At 39.8% G+C, this 20460-nt stretch overlaps 3 protein-coding genes across 6 annotated transcripts; all 3 read left to right on the forward strand.

Annotated features, from left to right (window-relative positions):
• The first annotated feature begins 796 nt into the window (after positions 1-796).
• LOC135607397 (uncharacterized) lies at positions 797-6104 on the forward strand. Of its 4 annotated transcripts, none has more exons than XM_065099186.1 (4): positions 797-875; positions 1323-1360; positions 3807-4950; positions 5822-6104. In XM_065099186.1, exon 3 carries the CDS (start codon positions 3817-3819, stop codon positions 4909-4911), a length of 1095 nt encoding a protein of 364 aa, XP_064955258.1. In that variant the 5' UTR covers positions 797-875; positions 1323-1360; positions 3807-3816; the 3' UTR covers positions 4912-4950; positions 5822-6104. The 4 variants fall into 4 exon arrangements, with proteins under 4 accessions (XP_064955258.1, XP_064955257.1, XP_064955256.1 ...); XM_065099185.1 differs by lacking the exon at positions 797-875 and adding an exon at positions 882-1131; XM_065099184.1 differs by lacking the exon at positions 797-875 and having other exon boundaries at positions 883-1360.
• A 5275-nt stretch (positions 6105-11379) lies between these two features.
• On the forward strand, positions 11380-13520 carry LOC135607396 (probable indole-3-pyruvate monooxygenase YUCCA3). Its single transcript, XM_065099183.1, has 3 exons — positions 11380-12255; positions 12320-12691; positions 12940-13520. Exons 1-3 carry the CDS (start codon positions 11584-11586, stop codon positions 13162-13164), a joined length of 1269 nt encoding a protein of 422 aa, XP_064955255.1. The 5' UTR covers positions 11380-11583; the 3' UTR covers positions 13165-13520.
• A 2381-nt stretch (positions 13521-15901) lies between these two features.
• Positions 15902-20355, forward strand: LOC135607399 (uncharacterized). Its single transcript, XM_065099188.1, has 4 exons — positions 15902-16313; positions 18528-18598; positions 18761-18893; positions 20016-20355. Exons 1-4 carry the CDS (start codon positions 16160-16162, stop codon positions 20093-20095), a joined length of 438 nt encoding a protein of 145 aa, XP_064955260.1. The 5' UTR covers positions 15902-16159; the 3' UTR covers positions 20096-20355.
• The last annotated feature ends 105 nt before the right edge of the window (positions 20356-20460 follow it).

Consider the following 20460-nt stretch of genomic DNA (forward strand, 5'->3'; position numbering starts at 1 on the left):
TTAATTATATATATATATATATATTTTAAATACTTTACTAATAACAAGTAATCTTATAAGAAATTATTCATTTTGGACAAACCCCCACCATATTATCGTTTAGAGATACATCCCAAAAGATAAATTGAGGATGATTTGATGATAGTAAGATATTGATTCATCCTCCTTAATAGATATGTACCATGAGTACATTTAGTCTCATATTCTACTCTTTAAATAAATATTTTAGCAAATATCTTGAAAGGATAAAATCATATTTATCCATCCAAAATGAATATTTTCTTATATTGAATAGATTTTAAATATCTAATTCTATTGATCGAAAATAATAATAATAATCGTATCGTATTATTAGAGAGAGAATGGACCCTCTTTGTGTTTGATCTTACAAATTTGCCGAGAATCGAACCGGTTTAAAGCGAAAAGATCGAACCGTCTCACACCGGTCGACTCAGATTCAACACGCCGTTCGTGCGATCGAGGTTTCCGACACCTACCCTCGTCACCGTCGGCAGACCCATAGGAAAGAGCAGCACTGTGGGACCCGCCACTGGCCACGGCATCCACCACACAGAAAAACGGGTCGGTAAGTTGTTGATTCCGAAACGGGTGGAAAAAGATCGTGCACGGTCCAAATGGGTACATAATTTTCCCGTGTTCCTCATGTAACAGGGAACACCATGCCCCAGAACTCATAAAAGTGGGTCCCATGCCCCGTCATGCATTTCTATAAGAAAAAATGGTGTTTCGTGCTTGATCATTCACAGGAGATGCGAACCAAGGCTGACCCAAGCACCGCGAAGCCTCGGCCGCCGGCCTTTCGTGGGTTCGGTCTGGGGCGCCGATGGGTTGCGGCGGTTCGCTGAATAGAGTCGGTGAGCGACGTCCTCCGCCTTCCTTCTCTTCGCCCACGCTACTCCTGTCAATAAAACCCTTGGTCTCGTTCTTGTCTCTTCAGCGATAAAGATCACGAGAGCAAGACGAAGTAGAAGAGTTCAATCTCTCTCGTTTTTTAGATTTTTATGACGGTAAAAGAAGAAGTCGAAAGAATAATCGAAGAAGAGATAAAAAATCTTTCTTTTTTGGGATAAAAAGACGATAAAGAAGAAGAAGAAGAAGAGGAACTATTCGGTGGAGCTTCTTGTACCATTTTTGCGTTCTTTTCTACCAAGAACAGTTTTTTTCTTGTGTTCTCTTCCTTTTCCCTTTTTTTTGGGTTTAGATCCGGTCGTTGGCCAGCGATCTGTTCCAATTTTGGGCTGATTATGAACTTAGGTTAGCTGTATTATTTACTCCAGCTTCTGTGGATCTTTGTTTTACAGGTCGCGACGTAGGACTTGCGTGCTTTTCGGTAACTAAGGTTAGATTCTTCTTCTTTTGGGTTTGGAAAATCTTCGATTCGTTCGACCTGCCTATTGCCCGATTCGTGGACAAAGCTCTTTTTTTTTTTTTTTTTCCTTTTTTCTGTTAATTATGAACATATTAAACAATCTACATATTGATGTCAAAGGACCGGCTTTTGACTTCGGATCGTGATAGGGAACTGACAGAAGAAACTTTTTATTTTGTTCTCTTCTATGTTTATCTTTATTATTTTTGTTGTTATCGTGACCTTTTTCTGTGTGCATGTTAGGAGTTGTTAGATCTGAAGGCAATAGTTTTTCTCTAAATAAAAAGAGAGAAGATGCTTCTTTATGGTGGTGAATGTCTTTTTGGTTAAATTTAATCTCGGTCAAATATTTAATTTGTCTATCATCAAATTTCTGTGATACTAAGGTGTTCTTTCCAGCAATATTTTATGTGGTTATTTGAACTTAGAGGCGTCTGCTTCTGCATCCGGGCTTCAATTGATGTTAAAAGGGCTATTGTGATCCTCCCTGTTTGAGTTGACTAAAGGCTGCATTTCTAGGGCAAAGTTTGGATAGATTCAAACCTATAAGCAGGAGAAAAGAATAAGGTTGTTTCTTTTTTCCCCTTGATGAGTTTGGTGACCTCCAAATATATAAATTACAACTTTGGAGGTCATAAGTTTCTTAAACCCTCCCCCCAAGGTGCAGAACTGGGAGTGTATTGCAACTCTATTACTGTAATACACCTGTTCATTTTTGTAGAAGAAAAATAATTGCCAACTAAGACCATCTCAAATGCCAATGGAGTAAAACGAGTTCATGCTTTTGTATGAAATTGATTCTATACAAATCTGATGTTTGAGGTGCTTATGTTAGGACCAGATGCGCATGTTAAATGGTGAATTTGTAAAAGCTGGAGATACCTATTTGTAGAGTTGTAGGATTAATAGAATGAGAATCGTCAGAGAGGTATCTCCAGCATGGAGAGGTAGAGGCAGGCGTTGGAGGATGGTAAACGTTGCACGCATGGAGAGTGAGAAGTCACAAGCAGAGAGGGAGAAGTCGCAAGCCTTAATCATTTATGTGATTGCTATTTTGTCTTGCTTATGTTTTACTTGTTAAACTTATGTATTATATTTCTATGAATGTTTCAAATTGTTTGCTCAAGGCATAATAGCAGCAACCAAATGATGTGTTTCTCTAGGAAATGAACTTCGAGGTTAATACAGTAGATCATAAAGATATTGGGAGTTGATTATTAACTATTCTTTGTTCAAAAATGTCTCTTGACCCTGAACTTCATCCAACTTGCTAATACTGTTACCTAAGTCTGGAGGCACCTCACCTGTGGCATAAAACTGCTGGAAGATTTACTTGAGATTGTGTTGGTAGCAGAAGAAAAAGAGAAGGAAAATTTGGTATTGGAAAGGGCAAAAGGAAAGGATAGTTTGGACAATACATATCCCAAATATAAAGGGATTCGGTATATATTTTCTTTGCCTCAGTTATGGGTGTGATGTTGCTTATTCCTACACTTTGACCTGAACAGTTTTAGATGTTCAAAGCTACAAAGTCAATATCGTTTGCGTCATTTGAGTTTTTGATATGAGGTGGTTCTAGAACTTAATGTTACTATTTAAATTCACATTTAAAGTTTCAAGATTGATATGTTGTGCCTCTTAAATAAATTTGAGAGTGAAATCCATGTTTTCTTAATTATTTCAACTTGATTGTAGCAGGTGACTACAATATAAGCTTAATCATTCTAGTAGCAGCAATCTTCACAAACGTTAGCGTGTTGTACGTCATTTAATATAATAGAATTTTTTTATTTTTCTATTAAAAAATCACTGTAGCAGTAATTTTTTAAAAGAAATTTCTTCTAATATCTTCTGCCAGTAGTGAACGAGGGATAAGATGGTGTAGCGAAGAAACTAATCTTGTATAAAAGAAACTACTGCAGAATACCCAAACCTCATTCTTCACCGTAGCTTTGTATCCATGAAACCATTAAATAAATCTCATTATCCAACGATGTTGACCTCATTTTATGGTCCAAATTTTGGCATTACAAATTTCCTTGCCTTTTGATACTTCAGTGAACTTAAATGTATGATAAGAAATGATCATCTGCATTTGTATAAGATGCTTCCTAGGTCGAAGTTGTGTTGTTTGATTCATCGATTGCATTTGTTCGTGCAACCATTTTGCCCACTATCATCTTTTATCAAGTATACATGTCCACCATCATTCTTTATCAAGTGTAGATGTACTAGATGTTTTTTTCAGTTCGAAGTTCATGATATGTTTTATACTTTTATTTGGTCTTGCTTTTTTCTTAAAATTGTTAGAGAACTTATTGCTTTTACAAATTTGGTAGCTCTTAAATGTAGTTGGTGATGATTAATCCATGTATGCATTTGTCATCAATATAATACTCCGAACAACTTGTGGCAGTGTGATCAAGATGACAGATAAAAAAGAAAGCACCTCCAAGGATGCAGATATATATGCTTTACAAAAGCAATGGGATGAAGTTCTTTGCCCTATCTGCATGGATCATCCTCACAACGCTGTGGTTCTTTTATGCACTTCATATGAAAAAGGTTGCAGATCTTACATTTGTGATACGAGTTATAGGCATTCAAATTGCCTTGATAGATTCAGAAATTTGAGAATGAACTCTAGCGACAACCCCTCTGGTTCCAGCTCTACCATCTTTGAGAGTGTTGATGCAGAGAGACCTCGCTTGAGCTCTTCTTATCCGTCAGAAACTGCTTCCTTTCCGGGTGCACCAAGGACAGGAACAAACTTGGAACCCCAGGACAGTTACGGTACTAATGGTAGAATTTCTGCTGCTTTAGCTGAATATTATTTAGGCAACAATGCAGATGGACAAGCACAAGATAGACATTTAGCATCTCAGGCAGAAGCAAATTCTAGTTTTGATGGATCCGGTGGTGGTAATTCACCAGAGGACAACTCCTTGAAGTGCCCTCTCTGCCGGGGTACTATACTAGGTTGGATGATTGTTAAGGAAGCCAGAGAATATATGGACCATAAGCTAAGAAGCTGCTCTAGGGAATCATGCTCTTTTTCTGGCAACTATAAGGAGCTTCGTAAGCATGCCAGGAGGGTCCATCCCATGACAAGGCCAGCTGAGGTTGATCCATCAAGGCAACGTGCTTGGCGTCGACTAGAAAACCAGCAGGAGCATAGTGATATCCTCAGTGCCATCAGATCAGCGATGCCAGGTGCAATAGTCTTTGGGGATTATGTCGTTGATGATGCAGATAGCCTGTCAGGTGATGGGAGTGGGCCATGGTGGCCTACGCTCTTTCTGCTTCATATGATCGGCAGTCCGATAGGTTCACTTGATGAACAGAGGAGATCATCAAGGGCTTGGAGGACCCGTCGGCGCTCATCCACACACCGCCATCTATGGGGTGAGAACCTATTAGGCCTGCAAGATGATGATGACTGGAACTCAGACAATGACATTCAGGCACCAAGGAGGCGCAGGAGGCTAATGAGATCGAGACGAGATGAGGAGCAGCCATGAGCTTAGGAAAATAATTTCCCTTCATTGCTTCATCTCCAGGTGAGAATTGACTTTGCAATACTGATCCAGATCTTTACACTGCATTGAGCTGGCACTGATGCTACTCAGAGCATGGTACATTGGAGGTCTTTGGTTGCAGTCTCGCAAAAGCATATGATGTGGTCAAGGTGGCCTTTGTCCTTGAACATATGATGAAACTTAAAGATGTCAATAATTTTGATGCCTTCATAGCATGTAGAAATTGGTCGGAAGTTGAAATTGTTTCTTGGGTCAGAAATGCTTTTCTTAGCATTATTGTCATGTGTAGCGAAACTTGGTTTTGTAATGCATAACTAATGCAATTCCAAACTTGCAGCAATGTAGGTTCTTCTTGACACTTATGATCTGCACACCGACAATATTTTCCTTAACCTTCAATTTTTAAAACATTGTTATTTCTTCATCAAGACAACCCGGAATATCTAAAGAACAAATAATTGCTTTACAAGTCACTTGGATTAGATGTGGAGCTAACCGATGACTGATGTGTTAGGTGGCTCCATACTGCTCAGAAATAGATCAACTTTGTTTTCGTTTGACATGATCTACGTGCTGATGTGAAGTTATTACCATTACAGCCACAGATTGGTGTAGGCAAATACTTGATAGCCTCTGGATTCCAGTCATGCTTTTGATAGGAGTTTGCAATGCCATTGAATGCTATGCTAAGATTAATTGTTTCTCAATGTTGATGTTCTTTTGTATGTCGCTGATCAAACACTAATGAACACGATATGGATGTCTAAACCAACTGTTTCTTTCTCAGATGTAAATATGTTCTATATGTTCTTTGAGATGTTCTCATTCAATCCATTTGTTGGAGAAGTAAGTGGTTGGGATTTTGGAATAACTCCGTTCTTTTTTGTGGCAGCGATGATTCCTTTCGACTGCAGAGAGGAGACTATGCTTGCCTATTACTCAGGCAAAGGATGATGGCTTCTTGACCTGTTGATATTAAGATTTTTCAACTTGCTCTGATGGATTCCTGACTGTGTCCTTGTTGGAGTATCAAATGAATTTAGTGGATGAATAGTTTGTATTCAAATGCATTATTGGTTGTACTGTCCAGCCTCTGAAATCTAAAACCTGTTCAGTGGGGCTGCTGATGCTGGTGACATTATCCATTGCTTCAATTTCTTGGCCAAATTTGTTTTTTTCTCGATCTTCTTTTTTCACTCTCTGGTGGATAATATCAGTCAGCTACCTAAAAGCAACGCTATCAACATTTGGCAACTAGAGAACTAACTTACAGGTCCTTGATTGCGAATTTTGGCATCTGATGGATGTTCTTTTCTCTCTGAGATTGGAAGATGGTTCATTGACAGAGTTCATAGAGATCTATATGTGAAACTGTAGATTGACACAAAAAATGACATATAGGATGAAACTTGGTGAACTCAGTAAGAGAAATGGAGATTTGAGGCTTCATGTAGCCACATGCTCTGCCTGAATCCCAGGGTTTATTATATTTATGCACCATCATGTCTAGACACCTTCACTTGAACTTATTTGTGGATTTAAGTTAATCATTCAAGCATCCATTGGAAACCTTAGCACATCTCAGGATGAAGAAGTTCTTGTAGTTTCCACAAACATTAAATATGATCTCACAGGTTAGGATGGTTCTGTGACTAGTTTGGTACTTATTCACTAATCTCTTTCCTTTTTTCTTGCTTAATCTTGTATAAATCAGAGCATGGATTAGTGTTCACCTACTCAAGCCTGACCAGAAGTGATTAACAAAAGAATTGAACTTTCTCCATGGAAGTCATCAATCATAATACTGTTATGCTGCTTCTGATGTTTGTGAGCTAAAACAAATTCCCCAACTAATGACATACTCAAAATTTATTTCCTCCCTCAAATGCAATCTTCTGTTTTGTTATGTTCATGTTCTTGTGATGTACTCATGCCATTTGGCTGCTACCTGTTTCTCATGTTCATGGTGAGGCAGCATGCTCTTTAATGATTGATGATGATTAGTTCATGTGAAGTGGATCATCTGAATTTGGACTTGGCAGCCAATGGACAAATAAGAAAGTGTTTCCAGAGGGGCCTGCATTTGCCAATCAAAGCACCAAATCACCTGCAAACAACCAAATGGGATCAAAGCCATGTATGGACTGGTCAATCATTACAAAGAACAATTATCTTGTCAAAGATCATTGTCTAGACTGTTCTCATCACATGTGAGCCCTCAAAGTGATAGATTGGGCTTTCCATGTGACAGTCATGTGTGACACTGTTCCAATGTTGCAGGTGACACAGTAGAGAAAGGAAAAGGCTCTTAATCCTATACAGGATTGCATGGACTAGTTATGTGAATTGCTAGTCCTATACTCCTGCATTTTATTATTATTATTATTATTATTTTTTGTTGGATAATTGGCATGAATATGGTATCTAACACATTGCTAATGATTTATGGAACTTCATTTCACTTGTAGCATTGCTTTTCTAATGGACATGTTTAGGGGTTTTTTTGTCTATCTGACAAGGTTGTAGGAAACCATGAACCTGAGAATTATAGTTTGAAGCATGCAGGTGCTTTTGTGTAGTAACATGCATGAGGGGACATCCACAATAAGATAATATGATGCTTATTTGCATGCCACATAAATGCATGTTCCCCAGAATTATCTGACAATGTCTCATCTCAGTGCATGAATTGTGCCTTCTATTACAATACAACCATCACATCTTTCCAAAGAAATAATAATAACAATAACAGGTTTCATTAGTTTATGCATTGGATCCTAATTTGACAAAACCTTCACCCTAAACAATCAGAACAAATTTGATATGTTGTTATTACAATGATCTACAAGTATATATATATATATATATATATATAGTGACCTAATTAGATCTATCTTCTTGTTATTATTATTGGATGCAGATGCTAATTCTCTCCATTATTGTTGCTAATCGATCATGAGCTACTTAAACAAGGGTTCGTACTGGTGATAATCCACTTGCCAATTGCTATCATGTGATCAATCTGATGAAGATGACTCTAGTGTTGACCACATCTGCGGCACACGTCCCGAGAACCTTCAAAGAATCCAGTGGAGGTGCATGACCTGCGCCGCCACCTCCTGCGTGCGGAGCATACGATGGACTAAAGAAAGGCTCCACGCCACGCCACATGAGAGCCTGTCAACCCAACGAACCTTGTCCTCGGGAGGTGGGCAAGTTAACGCTGGGGATCGATTCAGAGGAGGAGGAAGAAGAAGCGGAGGGCCTCTCCCCCACACCCACTGTGCTGCTGTGCTTGTTCGTTTCCGTGGGTGGGAGACGAGCGTGGTGGCCCAAAGTGATCTCCGAGAAGGTGTGCCATCAACATGATTACTCTCATCATGCACTGTGTTGTCCCATGTGACTGCCCATTAGATTCTGATTTGACCAACATCATATGAAAACCAGCTAACATTTTCCTGTTTATTTATTTAGATGAGAACCATCCAAAAGCAATAAGATTCTTTCTCTTCTCTCTCTCTCTCTCTCTCTCTGAGTTTAATCGACTCCTTAACAGTTCAAAGCCATTAGTTAACGGGATATCAGTTGGTCAAAGCTGTTGTCTTTGACGCTTGAGTTCGTTGCGAAGGTAGTTTGCTTCTGTGTTGACTAAACCATTAGGGTGCAATTAGCAAAGACTCTTTTAATCTAAAGTCACATGCCTTTCTCAATAAACTATGTTTCCAAGCTAGCGATGAATGTGCATGGATTCTTGCACCACAATTGGATTTGGAAGCCATAACACAAACCTTGCAATTGCAATGATATGCAAAGGGTATACAGTTTGTATTTTGACCAAATTACAGTTGGTCAGAGCTCGCGCCATGAGACCTTCCAGAGGCAGACACTGGCCACCACGAGAGGTGTTGGGATGCAGTGAAAGACTCAAGGCAACGAAGGTGGCGATGTGATGCGACATCCCTATCCACCACCACCACCACCGAGCCTTCGTGCGCCCATCATTTCTATCACCTGTGTATGTTGCTTTTGAAGGGATCTTGTTGTTTTAGGTTTCTGCTCAGCAGGTGGCCATGGATCCGAGGTGGCAGCACGCACTCCCATGATCCTCGAACCGAGGGTGATCCATCTCATTCACGTTCTTTCATCTCCCAACACATTCTAACCCTAACCCTAGACACCAACACCAGCATAAGTTGGTATGTTCTTTGTCGTTCAGGCCCCACCGTTTGCAACCAAGCCGTCGGATTCGACTCCATCACCTGCTGCATGCTTCAGAGTTCTGAACTGTGTGCATGTCTTCTTCTTCTCTGATCATACGATGGATGTATTCCCTCAAAAAGACATAAATACAAGAAACATCTACTTCAAATCGAGGCTGTAGTTCCTGGGATAGTGATAGTTGAGACAGTGGAAGTCTCACCTGTGTGTGACATGCGGTGTTGTAGCTGCAGCATGTATCATCTTGGGATTCACATACTACTTAAATGTTAGAATTCCCAGATGAGATGAGATGAGATGATCACATTGCACTGTAATGCAGCTAAGCCACCCAAGTCCCAAAAGTTGTGATGATTTCTGGATCATGAAGTCAACTTTTCTCCTGAGCATGATTTTGACGTCTTTATGGGCACATCTTTTTGTTTTTTCTTACTTTTTCTTTGCTACTAATTCATGATCAGGAAAAGACATGGAGAACTCATGTTTGATATCTGATTATAAAGATGGAAAGACAATAAGAAAAAGTGAGGTAGTAAGGCCATGGATGATTGACTTTCTCTGACATTCTCTTTGGGACAGGTATGATTACAAATCCCTTCTCCCTTCTCCCTTGTCACCATCTCTTCTCCTATTGACTTTCGTTTTCCTATTAGCCCCCCAATCATTTTGACCTCAGGACTCATCATACATCGCTCTCAAACTATTCGTTCATGTGGCTTAGAAGATTCCTCCAATCTCTCATGATTTATGGAGGAGGAGAAAATGCATGGGGAACAACATGGCGTTTTCCAACTATCTATAGGAGACTTTCCAGCCATTTTTTACTGGTGCAGACTTTGAGATGCTTAATGCATTAACATGAATGCAACTTGTTGCTCATGCATGCACATCAATTTGGCAACCAACTCATTGTCTCCTCATTTCAAGGACAAATTTAATGTCTTCAAGCTCGAAGATATCCTTGTAATACTTCATGTTGTTGAAATTGCTACAAATGCTAGGAAAGTGCAGTTTCTTCCAAGAAAAGATCCTGACTCAGTCCTTATTAGAGAACTTGACAGAAGAAGAAAATTCAAACATGGGTTTGGTGATCCATTTTTCATGATTTCGGCTGTGAAAATGTGGTATGCTGTCAGCTGATCATGGTGTCACATTATGTAACACAATATTTCTTGGTAATTTAGCACCTTGACGAGAGGTCAATCGAAACATCCATTTAATCTTGCAAAAAGTCAGACATGAACTTGCTGCCATAGAGTGAAGTAATGTGACAAAAGTCATCGGCCAAAGCAGGAACATCAGAAACATAAATCAGAACATATATTACCACCAACAGATAAGCTCAAACATAAAGCACATCATTGTGATGTCGCCAATACTCCAGCGAGCACTGAGGTGGCCTCATCAAATCTGCAGTGGAACAAACGATATCATGTTATCATAAATGTGGACTTAGTGCACTAAAACTGCAGTCTATGAACCGAGTAACAGCAAGTAATAGTGGGATCAAATAGTTTCAGACCATATTTAGTGTGTCAGGCTTTGACTTTGCTGAATGAGAAGATGGAGGGAGGAAAGCTAAGATGCTGTTTGATGCCAGCTAAAAGTTTGGAGAAACCTTTTAATCTGAAGACAATGACCCATTCCTGGTTGTAGGATATTGGTTCTCGAATTCTTTCTCTTGCAACTATGGAGGATGTACAAATACAGAGTATATACAGAGTAGATACAAACTGAACTGCATAAATCTTTGTTGTTCTCGACTCAGTAAAAGTGAAACTTCTAAGTCTGCCTTTCTCTTCTCCCTACCACCTCTTTCTATTCTGGAACATGTCATATCGATTCAGCCCTACTCGTTTCGTATCTCATGAAGTGAATGTGTGGACTCTTTCCATCCTTTTGATGAATTGCATCAGTTCTCTGATCATCTCAGTGCTCAGAGTGGCTGAATAGCCACCGAGATTAATCTGCTCAGCAGGTGGAACATCCACATTGAGAACCAAAATGCTTCAACATTTCAGCAAGTAATGCGCCATAGGCTTGTGACTATGATGAACATGGGAACATGCTTCCACGGTTCTACCACAGTAAGGAAATGGAGGAGACTGTGAAAGAGTATCATTAAGGGAACCCAACATACCATCCTCCACTATAGCTCTTGCTGTGAACCCCAACTATTTATAGACCCCCCAAGGCTCTCGATCTTGCACGCTTCAACCACGACAAGCTCCATCGCCTCTTCCTTCTCACTCGCTCGATCTTGTTCTTCCTTCTCCTTCCCGATATCCTTAACCACGCAGCTCCATAGACTGTCTTTTTCGCTTGTGGCTCAGCTCAAGACTCGAGCACAAGATAACACTCTCTTAGAAGAGTCTTCTAATAGATTCTTTAGGAAGCTTTACCAGGTAGCATCGAGCTCCCTCAACCTTTTTGGTCATGGCCCAGATGTCTGGCCATCGTGAGATCCTCAAGAGAAGGTGCAGGTTGGTGAACGGACCTCTCATCGTAGGAGCTGGTCCTTCAGGTCTGGCTGTGGGTGCGTGCCTCAAGGAGCTCGGCGTCCCCTTCGTGATCCTCGAGAGATCCAACAGCATTGCTTCCCTCTGGCGAAACCGCACCTATGATCGCTTAAAGCTCCATCTCCCCAAGCAGTTCTGCCAGCTTCCCAAGCTCCCTTTCCCTGACGACTTCCCCGAGTACCCCACCAGGAACCAGTTCATAGGCTACTTAGAGTCCTACGCTGCGCACTTCGAGCTGAGCCCACGATTCAATGAGACGGTACAGTCTGCGAAGTACGATGACACATGCGGTATGTGGCGCGTGAGGACCACCGCGTCAGGCCCTGAGACCGCGAACAGGAGCGCCGAGGTGGAGTACATTTGCCAGTGGCTGGCGGTGTCCACGGGGGAGAATGCGGAGCCTGTGATCCCGGAGATGGAAGGACTGCGGAAGTTCGGGGGGCAGGTCATACATGCGAGCGACTACAGATCCGGTGAGACGTACCAGGGGAAGCAGGTGCTCGTGGTGGGCTGCGGCAACTCCGGCATGGAAGTCTGTCTCGATCTCTGCCACCACAAATCCTTCCCTGTCATGGTTGTTCGCGACTCGGTAAGCCGTAAGCGAGCTTATTCTCCGTTTGCTCTGCGAACTCATCGCTGTATTTGCTCCTCAGGTCCATGTTTTACCGAGAGAGATTTTTCGGAAATCCACATTCGAGCTGGCTGTCTTCTTGATGAAATGGTTTCCGGTGAAGGTGGTCGATAAGATCCTGTTGGCCCTGTCCAGGATGATACTCGGGAACACCGAGAGGTATGGCCTGAAACGACCTTCTCTTGGTCCCTTGGAGCTCAAGCACATGCAGGGGAAGACCCCTGTTCTCGACATAGGTGCGCTCAGAAAGATCAAATCTGGCGACATAAAGGTAGTTCCTGGCGTAAAGGGGTTCTTGCATGGCTCTGTAGAGTTGGTCGACGGTCGGGTCATCGACGTGGATTCGGTCATTTTGGCGACTGGCTACTGCAGCAATGTTCCTTCATGGCTGCAGGTAAAACCTGCGTCTTCTTCTCTTCCATAGCAGCAAAATGTCCTTTGCTTTCTGCATGCAGTTCCCATGTTAGTTTTGTAGTTGAGGCAGTTGGTGTCAGACACACACTGATCATTGGATTTCAGATGCATCGAACGCTAATATGTCACATGCACTGTTAAGAAGGCAGAATAAAATAAGGCTTCTGTAATGATATAGATCTTTTGACTGCATCAGAAGTTAAAAGATTCATGGTGGAATATTTGCAGGACACTGACTTGTTCAACAAAGATGGGTTTCCAAAGCAGCCATTCCCTAGCGGGTGGAAAGGGAAGTCAGGGCTTTATGCTGTTGGGTTCACAAGGAGAGGGCTCTCTGGTGCATCCCATGATGCTGTGCAGGTGGCAGAGGATATCAGCAGGGTGTGGAAGGAGGAGACCAGGCAGGCAAAGCATATTGTTGCCTGCCACAGAAGATGCATCTCACAGATCTGATCAAGAACTTTGTAGCTCCTGCTAATCTGCTGTCGCAGTGACAGCACAATTGTATAAGAATCAGAACAGGAGAGCCTCTCTGAATGCAGTCCAAGTTTTTCGGATTCATGCACCTTTCTCTCAATTCATCTCTGCTTTGCTTTTCTATGTTACAACCAATATATCAATCTGGGATCTAACCTTCCTTGTTATAGCTAGATGACAAGCACCTATTTTTATGTGGTTTGGCCACTACTACCCTGGAAGATACTGCAATCAGTCTGCATATTTCTCAGAGATCAGAAACCTGCCACTTTTGCAGGCTGTGAAACAAATCGAACACTGTGTGTGTCCCCAGGTCACATGCTAAAGGCTCATCCAAGCAAGTACTTGAAACCTTACTGAAGAGAGCTTGGCTTCATATCATGCGTTTCTTTCTTCTGTGAATTATTTGTTTCACCTCTTCATTGTCTCGATTTTGGCTCACTTAACATCTTCCACTAAATCTCCAAGGATGACACAGTGGAAAGCTTGCTTTCTGTGAAGTTGCATGACCATTACATAGCAGTGGCAACTGATGCTTCCATTTTGATCTTGCTGTGGTAGTGTGATTTCTGTGCCAGGACCATAAGACTAATTCTTCCAAGGACTTCAAGTCATCCATCCCTCTCCCTTGGGGCTTTCTGATATTGCTTGCTAAGAGGATTCAGAAGATCCATTTCTAGCTGTGTTCATCAAACCTGCAACTCCTCACAAGTTGATATCACTTCAGCTGAAGATCCAAGTGGCTCTAGAAGGAACTCAGCACATGAACAACTCTCTCATGAAACTTCAGTAACTAAAGCCTCAGTATAAGCAGTGCTGGATCACCACATTGTCTCTTCTTTCGGAACAGAAGGCTGCGAACACACTGGATGACCAACTCTCTCTCTCTCTCTCTCTCTGCATGCCTTTCATGATGGCACATGTTACTCTGTTCAGCCGTGATTTAATGTGGCATATGCTTGTACCTGTGCAGCCGAACCTATGCACAGGAAGCACGAACGGGTCATCAATTAATACCCCCATCGCCCATGTCCAGACTTGATCGTTGCCAACCTCGTCAGGTGCGTGATGTCGAGCACAGTTGCATCGGGAGTTGCAAGTGTTCAAACCCCTCTCAAACTGCAATAGCGCTCGAGTAAGTGAACTGCCAGTGAAACAGCCATTGCCATCATTTCATCAAGCACCAAAAGGGCAGCAAACTGTGCATTGCTTGGAAAGTTGCTGGTGGTGATTGATTGCCCTGGAGCTTTAGCACCTCATTCATTCCTTGTCCAAAGAATCAATCTTGGAGCAAGCTATCTGGAAACTCTGGCGACCTTGATGCTCGCTGTGATCTTTGAGGAGCACACCTAGTGGCATTACCAGTAACTGTAGTGATACCTAACAGGATCTGCTTTCTGCGGCTCCGAGCTCTTGTAGCTTGATGCTTTCGTCTTCGAGGGATGATATTTTGATCCAGAGATTTGCTTCCCAACAATTTGTCAGATGCCTGTCAGCCTACGGAGTCCATAGGCAGCAGAAAGATAACAGTCATCACGGTGGTACGACGATGGTGATGATGATCGGAACAATAGTAAGTACGGATTTAAGAAAACCAGGAAAAATAATTTTGTTTTACATATATCAAAGCTTATAGAAATCTTTAATATTAAAAGACTTTTCAAGAAAATACTTTTTTTTTTATTTTCTCATGTGAACATAGAAAATTTCTATGAGATATATATAATCCACCAAATAACCTTGTTTTTTGGAAAATAACTTTTCTCTTTTTGTTTCTATTATCCACCACCTCATCAAATTTGAATTACTAAATTATACCTTCTTGCTTTACTAAATCATCACTTGCTTCCAATTTGACTAAATTGATTCCAATCGAATCAAATCAATTTTAATTTAAAAGATATTAATTCGATTGATTTCATTGTCGTAAACCTTTAATCGGTTCAAATCGATCAAAAAGACTTTAATTTATTTAAATATATATTTTAAAATTATAAAATCAATTAATCAGTTAATCGAATCAGATTAAATGATTTTGAATCAATTCAATAATATATATTACTATCATTTTATTTTATTTTTTATCATGACTCTCTAAAATTACTATATGCAACATTCATCTTTTTCTTTATTTTTTGATGGAAAATTAAATATATACAGATGAGTAGCTTTTTTTGTTTCTACGTTGGTTGAGAAATAAACTTGTTATGCCTCACAACACTATCATAGGCTATAAGCAGCCCATTAGATCTAATTCATCTATCCTAGACAGAGGACCCCATGAAGGAGAATTATCCATCACAACAAAAGAAATTACCCATTGCAAATGAAGAAAAATATTCAGCTTAATCATATGATAGACCTTTTATATTTTAAATGTATGTGATTCTTTTTTTGTTATAACATTTTTTTGAAAATTTATATTATATTTCTTTCACTTTTTTGACGTCATATATAATAACAATTAATTCCTATAAATGGTCAATAAAGAAATATAAATATATTTTTTATTTTCCCACATGGCATCCCGGTCGATACATAGATCCATGTGGCATCTCACAAAGCATCTTCCTTTATCTGCGCTCAATCTCAACCGTTGATCTTGCTATGTCATCGCATATGATGCTACGTGGACGGTCAGTTTTTAACATCAAGAAATTAAGACGTATCTAACGTTAAAGCATGATTAGTATACATAAAGCACAAACAGGAGACTAATTCGTCAGCTCAAAAGCCTCAGCGGAAGCCGCTTCTCTCCCTATCCTCGACCAACCATCGGAATCACCTACCACATTGCGTCGGACGGAGGAGAAGCCGCCGGCGATCTCTCGTAGCTTCTCTCCGGAAGCATCCTCCGCCTGCTAGCTTATCGCCTGCGGGCATCTGCTTCTCACAGGTCGACTCGCTTGGCTTAGGGTTAGGGGTTTGGTCAACCGAGTCGGTCCCCTATTCATCGCCCCTTCCTCTGACGATGGAGAGCCAGCAGGGCTGGAAGATGAGATTCTCCTTCAAGAACGCCACTATCCTCGTCTGCTTCCTTAATCTCGTCGCCGTACTACTGCTTCTCCACGGATTCTTCGCTGCCCCCAAGCGGAGAGCCACCGCCGGCCACCAAACTGATCCGAGTGAGCGTTCTGCATCCCTCCCTCCTCGTCCTTGTTGTCTTTTCTAATTCGTTTACAATTGGGAATTTGGAGTTCCGATCCAGAAATTGTTGAATATGCCAACGAATTCTTGTAAGAAAGATCCAGTTGGGGATAAAAAGAATTTGATTAACACTTCCCGCCTACACAGTAACCTAGGCCATATCCACAACAAATTAAATACGAGAGAAAGAATATAATTTGATCTTACGAGGGGATCGAACCATGTAATTAATATTTTTCTGCTTTTCAAGAGATGTTTATAGGCTTCGATTAGATACGATTGTTGTAGAGTTTGGGTGTCTGAAATATGCGGTACCATGCTTCTGAATCTAGGAGTGATTAAACTTTGAGGTATTAAATCTCCTGGACATCTGTCTACCCTCTGAAAAGTAATCAAATATCGAACATGATGTCAAGATTAAAATTTGAAACCTATCGATCTGGAAAAATGGGTAAGTGATGATGCTATTTGGATTTAGTAATATTAGAATGCCAACTGACAGAAGACTCTTGTGCTTGCATGAAAATTTTATTTAATTTTAGGCTATTATGGGACATTATAGTCAAGGAGTCTCGGTGCAAACTTCAAATTGATTTACTATTTATGGATATCATGGCATGTTCCATAGCCTTTTTCTATTGTCTTTGCTTTATACTTGTAGTATATGGTAAGCTCTACGATCTTGTAGAATTAATGGTTGATTGGTTAACAAGAGTTGCACATTTGATGTAATTTTAGCTTGTGCAAGATGATCAAAACACAGATTTTGTGAGATTAAGAGATTGGTCATGTCAAATTAATGATACATAAGCATTTGATGCAGCAAACCTTCCGTTTAGGCATTTGAATGGTAACTGGTTTCATGTCACATATCTACTTGACTTTTGTATTGTAACTCTTGGCTGGGATATTAATTGATAAAATTATAAGGTCTGCTTTTGGCGATCATGATATTCTTTGTAGCTTGTTATGAACACAACTAAGTGTCACAATCACATGATTATCGTATATGTGGTCCAAATTATTTAGCACAAAGAATCAACGAATTATATATTGGAAAAAAGGTATGGGATATGAAGAAGAAAATAGCTAGCCTATGCATTAGAATAGAAGTGCCTGAATGATGAAATGAATAATCTTTGGATCCTTTGTGGAGAATCTGCACTATATTCACTATTTGGTTTTGTAGATATTATAATAGATCGTAGGAATTTTTCTCCATGGTTGGTTTGTTGGATTCATTAGTGTTGATGTTCAAAGTTGAAGAATGCAGAACTGTCTTCTTGCCTTTGACTAAAAGAAGTATTGAACCTCATGTCAAACTTGGACCCAAAAATATCATGTTGAAGTTTGTTCTACATGAAGTATTATTTTCGTGAAGTTGGTGCTTTAAAACACTTCCATGTTAATGTGGTCAAATGTCAGTTAGAGCGTCGCCTAACAAATGATGATTTTGTAAAGTAACTGACATAAAAAGTTAAAAATTGTGAATTGGAGTGGTGCAGAGTCTGCAGATGCAAGAAGAGATTAAGAGTGCCTCATAGTAGCACCTACAGATCTAAGGACCTGCTGGATGACTGCCAAACGTGAAACTTAAGCATCAGCGAGAATCAAGAGCCCATCAATTGCTTATGATCTCTCTTGTCACTCATAGCCTAATGTTTCTTCAAACATGTGATTCTTTTTACATAATGAGGCTGAGCCTTGGCGCCTGCTCAGAAGTTAGTCCTTTACTACATGTTAGACAATATACGAGTCACAAAAAGAGCCTTTATGCTTGCATGGGTATGGCTGCAAGCATTGGCCTTCCTTAGATCCTGCACTGGTGGTAGTTATTGTGAATCCGCTGAGCACAACAGAGTGAAGAAGAATTTATTTCACTTTAAAGACTTCTTATTAATAATGGAATGAGAAAAAACAAAATTCTAAGTTTCAAGCCCATAATTTATATGTAATTTGAAACATTAGTGTTTGTGCAATATTTTCTTTTGGTTGGATCTAGCCTACAATGGAAACTTTTATATGTAGCACCATAGGAGCTTGGTGATGCTGTCCCTATCAGAGATCTTTGTCTTTGTCTTTTCTACCAAAATTAAAGTCTTTTTTCTTACAAATTCAATTATTCATGTCCTTTATTTTTGTTTGGATACTGAAATTTGCAAACGAAGACATGAAAACACTTTCTATTGCAGCACAACTAAGGTACATTTTGGAGTCTGAAGAGATTCGCCATGCTATGGAGCCATTGGAATTAATCAAGAGGGTATGCGAATGTGTAATAGCAACTTGGTTTTTCAATTGTGAACTGTTTATCAGGCAGACTGTTATTCAGTACGGTAGCAAACTTTTCGTGATTAATTAACATTTATAAATGTTCATTGCTTGTTATACCAAGCTGAGACACTGTTTTTGGCAAATGACTTAGATTAAGGAAATCGAGCAAGAAGCATACACTGAACCAGAGAGAGAGATACAGCAAGTTCCAAAGCAGACTGCAGCAGTTGATTTGTCGAAAAGGTTAAAAGATCGGGCTATGAATGATGTCAACAGCCAGAAAGGTAATAAATCTAAGTTCTAATCTCTTACATCCTTGATTCATTTTTACCTCAGCTGCTTTCTTAGCTACTCTCTGTACATTTTATTTTTTCCTAAACTTGTTTATGCTGATTGTTATGTATAAAATCATCACACAAGCTTTTTCAAGATTTAGGGGGATATGCATGTCAGTCAGTCGTGCAAAATACAAATAAGATTTCTGTAAATTTTCTGTGGATCAATTAAAGAGCCACAAGCTTAAAGGCAGTTTGATGTCTAAGATAATTTGTAATAAGCTTTGTCGGTCTTATGAGAATCTTTTTTTTATTTTATTTTTACAAAGACACAAATCCAGATGCTATCCATGTAAATAAACCTGTTGGTAGATTTATTTAGTTACAGATCCACAATTTCATGGGATGAGGTAATCAAATTTGCAGAAAGACATCCATAGTGCTGTTCATGAATAGAGCTGACAATTTATTAATAGTGTTTAATCCAACTGTTGTTCAACACATAAGGCCTGGGCAAAACATCATATAACATGGATTACAATTATGACATGTTATGCATCATATATGGACAAGTATCAAGCCAGAAAGCATTCAGCCCTGACCAGATATGAGAATAAAAATATGCTAGAAAATGTTCCGTGTCCAAACATATTCAAATTGCAGTTTACTCGGTCTAGATTTTGTCTGTAATAAGCATATCCTACTTTTTCACGTTTACTATACAAGTGAATCATGAATACTAGTGCAAATAATGATTTGTCTGTTCCATCAGTGATCTCACAAATTTAGTCTAACGGATCTGTGGATATGAAGATCAACTGTTTCATAAAATAAAATTTCTGGGGTTTCATCCCACAGTAGCTGTTTCTCAAAGTATACATTATCGTGAACATGGTAGTTTAGTATTGGCCTTGTTATCACCATAGCTTTGCTGTCTGCATACAGAACAATGAAATGCTTTCAATTATGAGACGAAATGACCCTGTGCCTTGGGTCTATAGAAACCACATGATCTTTGGTTGGTTGGTCATTCTCTTGATTGGATTATTCCTTTAGTAGTTGGTACGACCTCATGATTTTTCTCTGATTCGATTTGGGCAAGAAGACTATACTACTTTTGTGTACTTTCAGCTCTGGAAGAGTGGCGGATGCGGAAGATGGAACGAGCAAGACAACGGGAACTTGAGAAAAATGGAACATTGACATCTTAGTTAGGTGGTTGCATTTGAGATCTAAGAAGAATGCTACTAAAATGTATACGTATGTGCATCAAAGCAGCGCCAGCTCTTTGAAGTTTATTTATATTTACTGTCGGTCTGTCTGTATTGGTAATTTGAGTGAACACAAATCAAGCTGTTATTGTAAATCTAAAGATAAGGGACTTTATATGTAGTATATGTTCAACAGGACTTTATATAATTGTGCTGTAATTTCTTTTGACTGCTAAAAATTATAAATAATTGTTTTTATAGTTTTGATTTGATTAAGGATATCGTTTTGTACAGAACTCTAAGTATTGTTTATTTTCTCTGTAATTTTTCTTTCTTTATCTTATCGCATGTAATGTTGAAATAAA

This window comes from Musa acuminata, chromosome BXJ2-3 (genome assembly GCF_036884655.1).
Source record: "Musa acuminata AAA Group cultivar baxijiao chromosome BXJ2-3, Cavendish_Baxijiao_AAA, whole genome shotgun sequence".
In the NCBI taxonomy this organism is placed as follows: Eukaryota; Viridiplantae; Streptophyta; class Magnoliopsida; order Zingiberales; family Musaceae; genus Musa; species Musa acuminata.